The 15,197-nt window shown below is 43.9% G+C and overlaps 1 protein-coding gene across 7 annotated transcripts in view; it reads right to left on the bottom strand.

Annotated features, from left to right (window-relative positions):
- Nucleotides 1-14,810, bottom strand: part of KCNC2 (potassium voltage-gated channel subfamily C member 2) — a 212,839-nt gene extending 198,029 nt beyond the window's left edge. For 6 of the 7 annotated variants that reach the window (XM_036301106.1, XM_036301108.1, XM_036301111.1 and 3 more), the window contains exons 1-2: nucleotides 14,291-14,810; nucleotides 12,409-13,111 (exon numbers count right to left, since the gene is read on the bottom strand). In XM_036301106.1, the coding sequence (XP_036156999.1) occupies nucleotides 12,409-13,092 (684 nt within the window). In that variant the 5' untranslated portion in view covers nucleotides 13,093-13,111; nucleotides 14,291-14,810. Of the gene's footprint in view, nucleotides 1-12,408; nucleotides 13,112-13,721; nucleotides 14,085-14,290 lie in introns of those variants that run through there. The other variant, XM_036301107.1, reaches the window with a different exon arrangement.
- Nucleotides 14,811-15,197: the final 387 nt, after the last annotated feature.

The following is a 15,197-nucleotide window of genomic DNA, read 5'->3' as shown; positions in this document are numbered from 1 at the left end:
GTCCATTGTGCAAACAGAAACTAGGGGAACATTCTTGATTTCTCTTTCTGTTTCACTCACTGCACCCAATCAATCAACAATTCCATTTTATGTAACTATGTCTACTTTACTTCATTCCTCAGGCCACTAACTTAATTCAGGTCACCAGAATCTCTAACATGTGCGAAAATTAATAAAGGGAAACCTCACTAAAATGGAGCAGGGAGGCCAGAGGGGACAGCTCTCACAATCCATGTCAATTATAGACCACAATAGAAAAATCTGTCCTCAACTGGAAAGAATAATCAATGATAGGCCCCAACAGGAAAAGACGTACATTGCATCTCCTATAAGAAATCAAGTACCCCAGAACTCAACCAATGAGAAACTGTCATCTCCCTGAACTCTCCCTTTTCTCTTCCAACTTCCTCCATTTACTCCATAAAATCACCTTCCTGTCCTTTGCTGAATTTACCAATGCCTTTTGCTATAGCTTGTTTGTCCTGAGTTGCAATTCTTTGCTGTTCCCAAATAAACCCATTTTTTTTGCTGATAAAAAATAGGCTTTCATTTTTAAGGTCACCACATACTAAACTGTAGTCCTCCTAACAAAGTGTACTCACTCGTTCTCCCCAGCCCAATTCCTCTTTATTCAGAATAATATTCCCAATTACAAATCTGCTCGCTATTGTTCTGCTTAAAATCCTTCAAAAGCTTCCCATTACCACCAGACGAAGACCTTTCAATCCAATCTCTCCACATGTGCGCTCCTCATTTCCCCTTCTCTTACACAGTGGGGCAGCTGTACTGAATTACCTGCAGTATTTTGCACAGGCCATGCCTTCTTCTTTTAGGACTTTGCCTAGGCCCGTGGTCGGCAAACTGCGGCTCGCGAGACACATGCGGCTCTTTGGCCCCTTGAGTGTGGCTCTTCCTAAGCCTTAGGAGTACCCTAATTAAGTTAATAACAATGTACCTACCTATATAGTTTAAGTTTAAAAAATTTGGCTCTCAAAAGAAATTTCAATCGTTGTACTGTTGATATTTGGCTCTGTTGACTAATGAGTTTGCTGACCAAAAGCCCTAGGCTTTTCCCTCTGTCTCAAAAGTCTGGCTATTTCTTCTTCATCCTCTGGTACCAGCAGTGACATACTTCCCCCGGGAAGGTTTTTTCAACCTTGGAGAGACTATGTTTACCTCCAAAGCATCCTGTGCGTACTCCTGCTGGAGATCTCATGACATTGCACTAATGTTTCCCTTTTATTCCTCTCTTCGAGACCACAAACTTCTTAAAGGCAGATGATATGCCTTGTCCTTGCCACTTGTAAAATGCCTGGTATGTAATATGTACATATTAGATATTGTTCTAGTTCATCACTATGTATTCATGAAGGATAGAATTACTTTTATAATTTTTCCAAAAGTTATTCAGTATTTGCATGAAAAATCTCAGGGACAAGTTATTTTTTCATGAACATTCTACATGCCAGAAGGCTTCCTTAGGACCTCGTTGCGCAACGGTAGCGCGTCTGACTCCAGAAGGCTTCCTTAAGGTAGTTTATTGCAACTGCACCATCCTCCAACATAATAATGTTTGCCCTTTGGGATGATGATGATGATGATGATACAAATGACTATAGAACAGGCACCATGCTGGGTACTTCACATGAATATGCTCAGTCCATCCTCATAACAATTCTTTGAATCATATACTATTAATACTTCCCCAGTCCAGTTAAAAAGAAGGAGGTATAGAGAAGCAATTTGGTGAAAATTATACATCCAGCAAGTGGTCAAACCAGAAATAAAACTCAGCTGGCTGAATCCAACCCATAGCATTACTTCACTTCCATCTCAGAACCAACTGTCAGGCAGTGAGCTAGTTTTTCAATTCTTGTACACTAACAATATTGTAGTTAAAAAAAAATAATAAATAATTATTAAAAACTAAAGGCCTGGTACATGTATTCATGCAACGGGTGAGGTCTCTCAGGATGGCCTGCAGGGATTGAGCCCCAGCTCGCAACCCCAGGCTTGCAGCCCCGCAGTCCCACCTGGCATCCCGCTGTGACCTGGCGCTGCCCCCTCACCTGCTCCACCATCCTGCCTGTGGGGTGATCGATCAGGGCCGGGCCCCCACCCAGCTCCCTCAGTGCCTGGGAGCCGGGCAGCGGCCCCATCCCCCACCGCTGCCACTGGCTGCCATCTACAGGGCAATCAGGCCCCCCACTCACACCCACATTGGCCTGGTGCCGCCTGCTCACCTGCTCCACCATCCTGCCATGGCCCCACTCTTGTCAGGGCCCATCAGGGCCAGCAGCACCTCCACTGCCGCCTGCTGCCAGTGCCACATCGCTGATGCCCGCCATGTTCCACATTACCCCCTAGTGGTCAGCGCACGTCATAGCCAGCGGTGGAACTCCCAGTTGAACAATTTGCATATTAGGGTTTTATTACATAGGACTAGTGGCCCGTTGCACGAAGATTCGCTCAGTAGGCCTTCCTTCCCCTGGCTGCCAGCACCGGTTTTCCTCCGGCACCCAGGACCCAGGCCTTTGGTCCGGCCGCAGCAGCGAGGCTTGGCTTCTCCACTGCGGCTGCTCCCAGCCCTTCCTTTTTTATTTTTTCCAGCTCCTCCAGTGGAGGCCTGGGCTGGCTGGAAGCCTGGGTCCCCAGCCACTCCTTGAGTGGAGCCCAGGCCCCCAGCCCCTCCTTAAGCGGAGCCCAGGGCGGGCTGGAAGCTTGGCTTCTGCCATCGCCGGGAGCAACCCAAGCCTCCTGCTCGCTCCAGCTCCGTGGCCGCCGCCATCTTCAGTGGTCTTCAGTCTTCGCTCTGCGCCTGTGTATGCAAATTAGCTGCCATCTTTGTTGGATTAATTTGCATAGTTGCTCTGATTGGCTGGTGGGTGTAGCGGAGTGACGGAGTGATAGTTAATTTGCATGTTTCTCTTTTATCATGTAGAATAAAAACCTACTTAACTTTGTATTAAACTGATTTCCAAGTTCAACTATCCATAGAACTCTTTTAAGGGGCAATACCTATTCACATCCTGAATAACTGCTAATCTGCAAAGTGTACTTTGAGAAATACTGGTCTAAACATGATTATTCTCCTAGTTCATTGCAAAATTGTACTTGCTTTTGGAGCAGTCACTTCACAGTAGTAGTATGTACTGGGCCAATAGTCAACTACAACGATGACCACCTCATCTGAATTCTAATAGAAGCCTACTGAATTAGAGTCTCTGGAGTGAGACCTGGGAATTGAAATTTTTAGTCATCATCTTATGTTAGTTCTAAGCACATCTATTTTCAGTCCTGCCTTGGACTGAGCACCTTACACCTCATCAGGGAATCTCCTTTATAAACCCAGAGGTTCCTTCATCCCAAGTTTCAGCCCTCTCTACTTCTCAAGTCTGCTCGCCTGCCTTCTGGTCCTTCTACCGGCCCATATTACATGGCATGGTATTCTCTGCCAATCCTCCATGTTTCCCTGCTACTGGACTGATCTTCCCCTTGATTGCTGGAAAACACTTATCTTCTGGGAGTTGACTAAAATGTTATCTCCTCTGTATAGAAGAGTGGGTTCCTCTCTAGTCTGTGCATCCACACTATACCAATATCTCATTATAGTGTTTAATGCATTCTATTATAACGAAGGATGTGCAGTTCTTTTCCAGCAGAATACAAGTGTCTTGGTGGTAAATGCCACATTTTAACCCTTCTTGCCTTGTTAATACTAATGTAGTCTTAGCCAATAGTTGAGGCTCAATAATTATCAGTTGAGGGGTTCAAAGGAATTTAAAAGACTTTATCTTTGAAGCTTGATTATCTCCCTGCTTGTTTAGCTAAGAAAGAAATACACTAACACCTGGTGTCAACACATATCAACCATCAACGCAAGCCATGATGGAGGAAATACAAAAGGGGTTGATAAACCCAGCGCTGAAGCACCAAGGCAAGTACTCTGCAACTACATTTATTTCTAGAAAACAAATGTTACCAAGCAGCCACCTAAGACAGGGAAATCAGAGGTGAGTTAAAGCAATGATTGATACATAAATAGAAACAGATTTTGAAAACAATCACTAAATTTTTAAAAACTAAAGAACTGATAACATGCACAGCTAAAAATTGAGCAATGGACTCACGGGATAAATTGAAACAATTAAATAACCCTATTTTGACACTAAGATGAATTAATTTTGAGTATCATTGAAGCTTATTGGTGCATTAAAATGTTTGATTTCATTATTTGAATTCTGTATTTCTAACATTGTACTCTAAATATAAAAGCACAGTCAACACCATTAAGAACCAAGGAATTAAGCATAAGCTCACAAATGTTTATCTTTCATGATACAAATACAATAATTGTTCAACTTAATGCGCCCACTAATCATTCTATATGACTGAGAGAGATTCATTCAGGCCTGATAGATAATAAATTTTCAAAAGCTTATAAAAAGAAAAAGGCTACTTACTACTTAAGATTCTGTTTGCATAGAAAAGTGCCAGTTAAGGCTCTATTCTGTCCATTTCCTACTCAATTTCCTAAGGTTTCATTAAGGATATTTTAATAATTTTCATAATTGCCCACCCTGAGAGAAAAACAGGATAATTTAAATAATAAATCAAACTATAACTGTATTGTTCTATTTTCCTAAATATTAATTTTATTCATTTTATACAAATTAATATGTCAAAAGAGTGAGGATGCTTACTTTTGCTATGATTACTTTGCTATTGTTTCCAATTTAATTATTAAACATTATTCACTTTTAGCAAACAGCATGTTATCCTAAATCCAGCGGTTCTCAATCTGTGGGTCGTGACCCCTTTGGTGGTCTAACGACCCTTTCATAGGGGTCGCCTAAGACCATCCTGCATATCAGATATTTACATTACGATTCATAACAGTAGCAACATTACAGCTATGAAGTAGCAACAAAAATAATTTTATGGTTGGGTCACAACATGAGGAACTGTATTTAAAGGGCCAGAAGGTTGAGAACTACTGCAAATCAATAAATATAACCTCATATCTAAATTTCTGTTGTACAATTTGCAAACATAGACACAAATTTTACGTAAGTTCTGAAAAATGTCTGGCCCTTTCATCAAACCTAATCTAACAAATTACTCAACTAATAACTTTGTATTGGTCCAATTAGTTTTTACTTAAAAATTCATAATCATGTATAAAATTTAGAACTAACACTACTGTGTGAATATATTAACAATATTATTAAAATAATCCTTTGCGTTTTATCAGTTAGTGAGCAAGTTACAAATTATAGGCACAGTATAAGTAAGAAAAAGTCTGCAGCCAATAGGTGTCATAATTTTATCTCTGGCACTGTCTCCGTAGAGACAAGTCAAAATTCCACTGATGAGACTGAATCAGAGAACACCTGTCAAGAATAACTATCTTGACCTTTGCTCCAATTTTTAAACATGTCACCAATGTTGTCAGATACATAAAGAATGGCAATGCTCTAAGATCTGACAGCAAACCCACCAGGGTCTTCACACAGAAAATGAAGAAGATTCTACTGGATTATATACATAAAATTTTCTTAATACTTACAACACATAGGAAATATCAGATGACACAGATATCTTTATCATTTTCAACTTTCAGAAGAAAAGATCAATCAAGTGACTGTAGCAATTATGGAGTATTTTTTTCTGATATTACCAGCAACACTTTGACCCACATTCTGTTTGATTCCTATAAAATGCATCCTCTCAAACACCCTTAAGCTTATAAGGTTGCTTTACATCACATCACAGTGAAATAAACACAAACTTTGGCTAACTATCCATTAAAGAAAGGTCCAAGGAAAAGTTTTTCTGCCCTGTGTTTACTGACCTCACAACATCGTTTCATTTGCAGATCTTAACAGTTCCAAACATCTTTTGCTCCTTTAATTCATCAGTTATCTTTATGTAAATCCTCCCTGATCACATTAATTACATGTGAAAAGAAAATGCTCTATAAAACACATTAACCATCACCAGAGATTAAACCAGGTTTCATTTAAAAATTCTAAAGACCATAATCAAACAAGATTCAAAAAAGCATATCACAAAAGACACACACACACACACACACACACACACACACACACGGATAAAGGGAATATAGATATGATTTCTTAATTATCTAAATCTCTCCTGAAGACTCCCTTACATGGCTCAGTTTGGAAGCTGAGGCTTCTGTAGATCTCCTCATTGAGATTGTCAGGCAAAGGGGGAAAAATAGGAGATAAGTGCATAGGCAGGTTAGTGTGGAGCTTTCAAGGCAATAGAACAATAAGATGTAGAACTGGTAGAGGAGGCAGCAACGGAAGGCCGCATCTGGAGAGGGAACTGGAAATAAAGTGAATCCCTGAGACAGTGACAAGCCCCTGCTACTGTTGAACGACAGGACATGGAAGAGGGCAGGCCTTACCCCAACTATTCCTAATATGATCACTGCTTCCTGGGGGCTACAATTTGTGTATCTAATATTAACACAGTCCAGACGAGGCAATCAAGATTGAATGGGAAGAGCAACAAAAATCAGATCTAAGTTCTAGTGCTGCCACTGTCATAGCCACAGCTATGAACAAGGCAGCTGCCTTCTCTGTGAATTGAGACAATTATGCCAGGTGATGGTCAGTTTCCTTCCAACTCTAAGCCTCATGAACACCAGAAGTCTGTCATACATATCAGTCAACAATCCTATTCAAACAGTATATATTTTGGATATATGTAATACACATGCATGTCCACACACACGCACGTCCTTAATCAAAACTCTAAGCCATGCTATTACATGTCTCTTCCATTTTTTATCCATATAAACATATTCCCTGAGTATAGATCTATCTTATAAACATGAATATAACTTCCTTTTATGTGAACATGGATATCCTTAAGTAGAAAAAACTGTTTTCTCAAATGAGAAACATGGAGCACTATATATATATATATATATATATATATATATATATATATATATATACACACACACACACATATATCTTGAAATATTATTCATTGAGCACATTAAAAAATAAACTTATGAACTGTGCTAGACAGTATTATATTCTCTATGCTTATTCTGATAAAGGGAGTTATGAAAGAGCTAGAACTGAATAATTTGACACTATTTTGTTAACACTTAAATGTGTCAGGCATATCTGTAAATCTTCAAGTGAATAAGATTTTCCCTTCTGTGTAAGATACAGGAAGGGGAAAAGGATGGTGTCTTTGACAAGGCACTTTTCAAATGGAAATAAAACTGAGATTTTCTAATCAGTTATCCTTGTGGGTAAATGGATTTACACCTGCAGTGAAGCTGAGACTTAGGAAATGACAGAGCCCATCATCTTCATGGGTTTCATGATGGAGCCACAGCAAAAGATTTCCTGAGATCAAATATGTGGTTGAGAGAAAGCTGTTTTCAATGGAAACAGGAAGCAAGGCGCTAACCTGTTTCTATGGTAACTAGAGCAGTAGCTACCAACAGCTGTAGGGGGGATAAAAGGGCAGAAAGTTATAAATGCAAAAAACAAACAAACAAAACTGAAGCTGGTTTACTTTATCAGTATGATGCTCCTTATGGTACAATCAAAATCGGTGCAGACATGTTGTCCCTGCACCACTAACCCCAGAGATCTTCTTCCTCCAAACCTCAGAATGTTGGACCTGGAAAGAAATTTAGCTACTATCTAGCCCAAAGCATTATGCCCTTTTTTTTTTCCAGAATAAGGCAAAAAAAAAAAAAATCAAGACACAGAAAGATGAAGTGAATTCTCCAAGGTCACACATCCAATGGTAAAATCAGGATTCATTCATAGGTCTCAGAAACCCCAGTCCAGGCTATTTTCCCAATGCTGTTTCCATATATTCTCTACTCCTAGTCTCTTCTCCCCCAAATACTCCCTTGTTAGTCACTTTCTGTAAAAATATTCACTACAGAGTATTACAACTAATTACTATCTTTCGACCAATAAGAGAAGAAAAAAGCAGTGCTAGTCTGTCATTAAAAAAAAAAAAATCTTAGCCCTGGCCAGTAACTCAGTTGATTCCTGATCACCAAGGCTGTGGGTTTGATCCCTGGTCAAGGCACATACATGAATACAAGAAACAACGAATGAATGCATAAATAAGTGGAACAATAACTTATTGATCTCTCTCTCCCCCTTCCTCTCTCTCTCAAATCAATCAATAATTTTTTTAATCTTGACTAATCTTGTAAAAGAAAAGCCCTTTATACTTCAAGCAGAATTATATTATTTATATAATACAGTGATGCTTATTACTTAGACCATGTTGCCACTATATATTTCCCTCTGGAGATCTGTGTTTACCTTTTACCAGTCCTTTAGTGCCCTTTACTATTTCACTTAGACATATTTTTAAAGGTTGTCATAATAAAAAAGGATATATGACTCAGAAGTTCAAAAATATGAGACCTAAAAACGGCATTTACTTTATTTGGAGTCATAAATATAAATGGTTATGATATACATTTTTCAAATGGGAAAGGTTGGCCTGAGTTTTTTATATAAACCCACACATTTCCTTGTTTTCAGTTACTTTGAAAATGTGCTTGACAGAAAAAAAATTTCCTTCTCTTTTTTTAAAATCTTCATTGTTGAAACTATTACATATGTCCCCCTTTTTCCCCCTTTTAGCCTGCACTGTCCCCCACCCTAGGCCTTCACCACACTATTGTCTGTGTCCATGGGTTTTGCATATATGCATACAAGTTATTTGATTAATCTCTTATTTAGTTTTGTCAACTCAAGTTCACAAATGAGCTCTTAGAAAAATATCACACACACAAAAAAATGTATACCTAATCTGTCCAACTACTAGTACATTCACCTTTGGCATGCCTAAAGCCCAACCTAATGTGTAGATCATCTAGATTGTGACCAAATATACTACTGAAAATACAATTGACTAATGAAGTTACTAGCTTCTTTTAATGATGTATTGAATTCAGTACTCTCTGGTCCTATCCAATGCTCAGAATATAAGCATATATTCTGAGAATATAAGAATGTGAACTTTAAAACAGTGGCCTGAAAAAGGTCAAAAGACACTTGGATGCTTATAAGGCAAATGCAATCACACCAGACTGTTACAGCAGATTCTTTTCAGGGTTCCGAAGGTTGGATTTGCATTGCTATATGGTTGGCTATGACTTTTAATTAATATGAACAGGGTGCAGACACTTGACCATACCTCCAAAAATCCAGTTGTTTGGTATAAATACAGCCTTCATCATCTTCTCCAATAATATTACAAATAGATAGTCTATAAGTCACTTTGAAGGCACAACAATGGAGATTAAAACAGCCTAACATTTTCATAATAAAGACTAACAATATGTTAAGACCATCATTTCTAAATAGAATATTTTCAGGCATCTATCAGGCAAAATTTCCATTGAGCTGTTTTTGAAAAAAACTTTTTACTATCTCTAGAATTTTATTTGTTGTTATTTTGTTGTACTTTTTAAAATTTAATAGATATTATCTTTTGGAAATGTTTAATTATAAAATAATGCTGAGCCTATTGAGGGCAAAGGATTATATTTTCTCTATGCATTTCCAGTATGTTGCATAGTTTCTGGCCTACAGTGAATGCATACTCAATATTCATTGAATAAATAAATGTTCTAAAAATTTTAATAACTGACTACAATATTTTATGAACAAGATATATTTGGCCATTAAGTCTTTTAACTGGGGCAATGTTTACAAAACAAGAATATACTGTATTTTCCTTCTCTAACCTAATTTTTGACTAAAATTGTCCCTATCTTATTATATTTTTAATTAAATATTACATTTAAAATTAACAAATAGTTACAGTAGTTAGGTCATTTCCCTCTTGTTTTTGTTTGTTTTGTTCTTTGTGGTTTGAAGACAGGGGGAAAAATGGCCCATAAAAATAAACACATGCAATTCTAAATCCAATTCCAGATACAGAAATTTGAATTTTAGTAGTTTTAAGAACTAAAATTGTAGAAATAAAACAATTTGAAATGCTAATAAAGTGAATATAGTGAATATTTTCATAATTAAAAATGATGGATTTACTATCGTAATTCCCATATTTTTACTCAAATGTTGGGTGGTGCCGGGTAAAAATTTCTACCAGCCAAAGTCTAGGAATACATGTATTAAAAAAGTCACAGATGACCTTTCAGAGTCAGAATGCTAGTGAATATCTTATGCTGCATTAACTCTCGAGAGCAACACAATCTGCAGAGATTTCACAAACCAGTCGGTTATAATCAGTGGTTGTGGTGGAAAGGGCCTGGAGAGGATGTCATGAGACCTCCAGATAATTTTGGCTCTGCCTTTGTTAACTTGCTGTCTGACCTTGGCCATCACTTAGCATCTGCAGTCTTCATATTCCTCATCTACATCTAAACTTTAAAGGGTCTTCACAAGGTGATCTCAAAGAAATTTTCCATATCTCCAGTTCTCAGTTAATTCTGCTTCTAATGGCTCTTTGACCTTGTGTTAATCTCTAATCTGTGTTCTTTCCTCACCTGAAATGAATGCAAGCCAAATTCTTAATAATATTATAATGAAATCTTAGCAAGATTTTTAAAAAACTATTTTCAAGTTAAAGGTCTACCCTTTGACCAATAATCAATTGAATCAATTTCCATAGCAATAATAAAGATTGAACACATTCTTACTTAAGTTTTTGCTATACAATTTGTCCTACAATAAAAGGCATTAAATATATTATATGCTCATGCAAGAAAGATAATAAATATTCTGTCTTTTTTATAGCACATAATTTGGGGGGGAGGGGAGATCACATGATGAGTCTAAAAACAAATTCAGATTATCTTTTTAGCCACCAAGTGGAAAGAGCATTGTGGCACTCCACTGGGTAGGTAGGGGCGGGGAGGGGGGGGGGGGACCAGATGTTATGGTCATGAGTCTGTGACTTAATTTAAATAAATATGTAGTCGTTTGTTTCTTCTGAGTGCCAACTTTTGTTGAATTTATAGAATGATCTTAAAAGGAAGATTTCAGAGTTGAAGTTTTGAATTCAATATTCAAATATGAAAATGTGGACCTACTAGAATTTATGCATGTATTTAAATTCCAGATCCAACAGAGTAGCAATAGTTTACATCCTTTATATACTTTTTCACACTGAAAGCAAAACATATCTTCAGACTTCTGAAGTGGTATCAGAAGCACATCTGACAAGTTGGTAGAGAGACAGCTGCACAATATCTCAGAGACAAAGACTTCTAACATGCAAAGACAATAATAAGAATAGAGCCAAAGTGAAGCTGGGAGAATTCCCATTATGCCCAGGGGGTGGGGGGTGTCTTTTCTGGGCGTCAGAAGCAAGCCAGACACTTGCAGTTGCAAAGATTTAACAAAATACAGTATTCTGTTCTCACATATAATTAAAAACCATTCACATACTATGTAATTTTTGGTTATTTATATTTCTTTTGTTTCCTTTAAACTGGAGAAACCATTCCTGGTTACTTTTATAGTCCCTTCATGGGATTTTGAAGAATTAATTGGGAATGTCAAGAACCAACTTTAAGCTGTCACTCAAGCTAGAAACTGAAAAGAAAAGTTAAGGATGGGATCACAGTCTAAAGAGTAAAATAAAGTTCGCTACAATCTAAATTGCCCAGATTTAGAAAACCGGATGAAACTTAGGTCACCGAAGTGACTCATTTACATGCCACCTGTAAAATAAACATCGGCACAGCCCAAAGGGAAAGACACCTGCCTCCAAAACTCGGTGTGCACGTGGGCTCTCGGGCCACCTCACTGGGACCAGCACTCCCGGCCTGCTTCCCCTTGGAAAGCCGTGGCCCCAACAGCAGGAGGAGACCCGCCGGGCACACCCTCCCCCACACCAGCCACTCTGTCCTCAGATTAGATCGCTAATGGCGGCCTCTGCTCCCGGTGAGCCAGATGTGCAGGGGTGTCGGGGCCCCACTGAAAGAAAGTGTCAAATCCTGGGGACCAGAAGGCCCAACGAGACATCGGAACTAAAGGAAAAGTTGGAGCAAAAGAGTCAGGAAAACACAAACAACAAAACAAACTGGAGATGAAGTCTGATAAGGGTTTCAAGACAAGGTTCCAGACAGCCTTGCCCAGAGGACTGGACATAGGCCCTTCGGGTCCCATCTCTTAAAGTAAATCTCAGTTTGAGTTGAGGAAGAGAAGAAGGAGATGAAGGGGAACTGAGGTGGGGGAGGGGGTGGGGGGGAAGGGCCAGGGCCCCTGCGATCACCCTTCACCAGATGGGCCTCTGATTCTCCCCTCCCCCACGCCCATCCCAGGGCCCTGGGTGCAAAGGAACAGCAAGTGGGGAAGGCGCTGGGAGGAGCAGGAGGAGCAGGGAAGGGGGCGGCTCTGGCCTTACCCTGGCGGCTCTGGAGGAGTAGGGGTCTTCGAAGAGCGCCCACATGCGGGGCTGCAGCCTCCTCCAGCGGCCAGATTTGCCGTCGGGGCCCCCCAGGCCCGCGGCCTCCTCGATGCCCAGCCTCTTGGCCGCCAGCTCCTCCTCGTCGCCCGGGTCGCCGCCCATGAGGTCGGGGGTCTCGAAGATGTCCAGCGCCTCCTCGGCGTCGCGGTGCTGCCGGTAGGTCATCCAGCAGCAGGGCTCCACGTCCGTCTCGTCGATGCCCCAGAAGGCCAGCTCCTCCTCGAAGAGCGGCCCGCACACGTCGGCGGGGCAGTGCAGCTTGCCGGTGCGGTAGTAGTTGAGCACGTAGGCGAAGACGCCCGGGTGCCGGTCGAAGAAGAACTCGCAGCCGCCCCCGGGGTGGTCATTGCCGCCGCTGAGGGGGCTGCAGTGGCCCGCGCCGCCCTCGAAGCAGCCGCGGGGGCCCGGGGACAGCGGGGGAGGTCGCGGCGGCGGCGAGCGCGGAGGGGGCGCGGGCTGCAGCGGGGCGCCCGCCGCCGTCAAGCAGTCGCCCTGGGGCTCGGAGGCGGCGAGCAGGGCCAGGCGGGTCCCGGGCAGGGTCTTCAGGGTGCTGCGGTAGGTTTCATGCCGGGTGCCCCCGACATTGAGGATCACCCTCTCGTTGTTCTCGATCTTGCCCATCTCTGTGGCTCAGACATGACTGGGGGGGAGGCGAACACAGCCAAGTTAAGGACCTCGGCGGGCAGAGCCGCACCACGGCCCCCGCCCCCACGCCCAGCCCCGGGCTTCCACGGTGCAGGGTCGGCAGAGAGGCAGCGGGCCAACCACCCGCCCTGGGGGGTCAGCGCCCAGTCCGTCCCCACTCAAGCCTCACGCCTCTCCCGGATTCCCGGAGAACCCAGAAGGTAGCCGTCCGAGCCCTCCTTGACCTTCCATGACACCCTTGCCCCTGCTTCACACCTCCCTCCCTTTGCTCCTTCGCCTTTCCACTGCTCACCCTCCCTCCCCTGTGTCCTCTCTCAAGTGTAACCTGCTCCCAGGCCCTATCCTCCCCACCCCAGCCCTGCTCTCTCCCTCCTCTTTCTCCCCCTCTCTGGCCCTTTTCTTCTCCCCCCTCACCCCCCGCCCGGGTCCCTAGGTTTGACTCCCCTAACCTCTCCCCCTCCCCTGGCCTGGAAACAATTCCCTTAGGCAGGGAGTTCTCTCTGCTGATGCAACTTGGCTGGGTTGGCTGAGAGCCCCCACCCCCCCGCGCCCCCCAGACTCAGCCGAGCGCCCCCCCCCCCCCCCCCCCCCGCAGGCAGGCGTACCCTCCGTCAACTGCAAGGCTGCGCGCTGCTCCCAGGCGCGCAGGGCGTGCCCTCTGGGCGACCTGTTCCAGCTTCACCTCCACTTTCCCTCGCGGACCAGGCAAAACAGCCTGGACGCAGAAGTCAGAGCAAAACAAAAAAAAAAATCTCCCCTGATGCCGCCTTTCGCCAAGGAGACCTCTGACCAATTTCCTGATCCAATTTCCTTGCCACCTTATTGTTTGTTACTAATACTCTGACTCGGGAAAGGAAAAGACTCATTAGGATCCATTCCTGAGAACAGTGATCCGCGCTTCCCGCCCCATCCCCCTTGCCCAAGAAAAACAAACGCCCGGGGGATGGAGGGGGCGGAGGGCTGCTTTCGAGGAGGGGCGAGGCGGCGGGGAGAGCTGCTGGGGGCACACCCCCTGGGCTGCGAGTCCCGGCCGCCCGCGTCCGCGCTTCTGGGCACCCCGCCGCCTCTCCCCGGGGCTTCGCCGGCACAGCCCTACTCCCGTTGGAACGGAAGGGAGCCTGCCTGCAGGGTCAGCCCGCCCTTCCCGGCCCCCTCGGCCCCCGGCCCCAGGTACCTTAGCGAGACCGAGATAAAAGTGGCTCTGCTTGGCTTTCCGCGGGGACGAGCTTCTCCCGGCGGCCGGGCTGCGTCCCGACACCCAGCCGCGCCGCCCTGCTCCACTGAGCAACTACTTGTTGGCGTTTTCCGGGCTCAGGCCGTGGGGCCGCTCGTCTGGGCGCCGGGGTAGCGGAGACAGCCCCTGGCGGCCACCCGCCGCGCTCCCCGCCTTCATGGTGCGAGCGGCGGGCTCGCCCCGCGCCAGGCTCGGCGCGCAGAGTCGGCATCGCGCGGGGCCGGGCGAACCATGGAGCTCGGGGCGGGTCCCGCCGGCGCCCCGCGACCCCGCCGCGCGCGGGCAGATCGGCCGGCCGTGGCTGCCGCGGAGCCGGCCGCAGAGGTCGGGGCTCGCCCTCTGGAAGGTGGAGTCAGCCTGCCCCGATTTGGACCCGCAGGTTTTGTTTCTTCCCCCGCAAGCAGCCGCTGCTGAAACTGCCCCTTCCGCGCCGCTCGCCTGCAACCACAGCCGCCGGAGCACAGAGCTGGGGAAGGGTGGGTGGGTGGGTGGGTGGGTGGGTCTGGGGAAGCTGTGTTGTACCAACCAGGTTCATCTATTTTCCTTTGATGATGCTCTTTCCCCACCCTCTCTGGAGCTTCTGCCTGCCTTATTGACACCCCGCTCTCCACACCCTTTCTCTTCCCGCTGTCCCACCCTCCCAACAAGTGAGAGAGAATCTAAAACCAATTGCTTTTTTTTTTTCTTAATGACTGTTGATGGGAGAGAGAGACAGGTGACAAGTGAGTCTGGTTTCTAGTGTCTTATTCATGGCTCTGGCTTGCTCTTTTCTGTCAAATGTAGGTCTCCAGGCACCACATCATGATTATATAAAACAAAACAAGTTTTAAAAAGTTTATTCCAGAAA

Source organism: Myotis myotis, unplaced genomic scaffold (assembly GCF_014108235.1).
Source record: "Myotis myotis isolate mMyoMyo1 unplaced genomic scaffold, mMyoMyo1.p scaffold_m19_p_3, whole genome shotgun sequence".
NCBI classification, from domain to species: domain Eukaryota; kingdom Metazoa; phylum Chordata; class Mammalia; order Chiroptera; family Vespertilionidae; genus Myotis; species Myotis myotis.
Note: the sequence above shows the minus strand (reverse complement) of the source record. Positions and strands in the feature narration are given on the sequence as shown.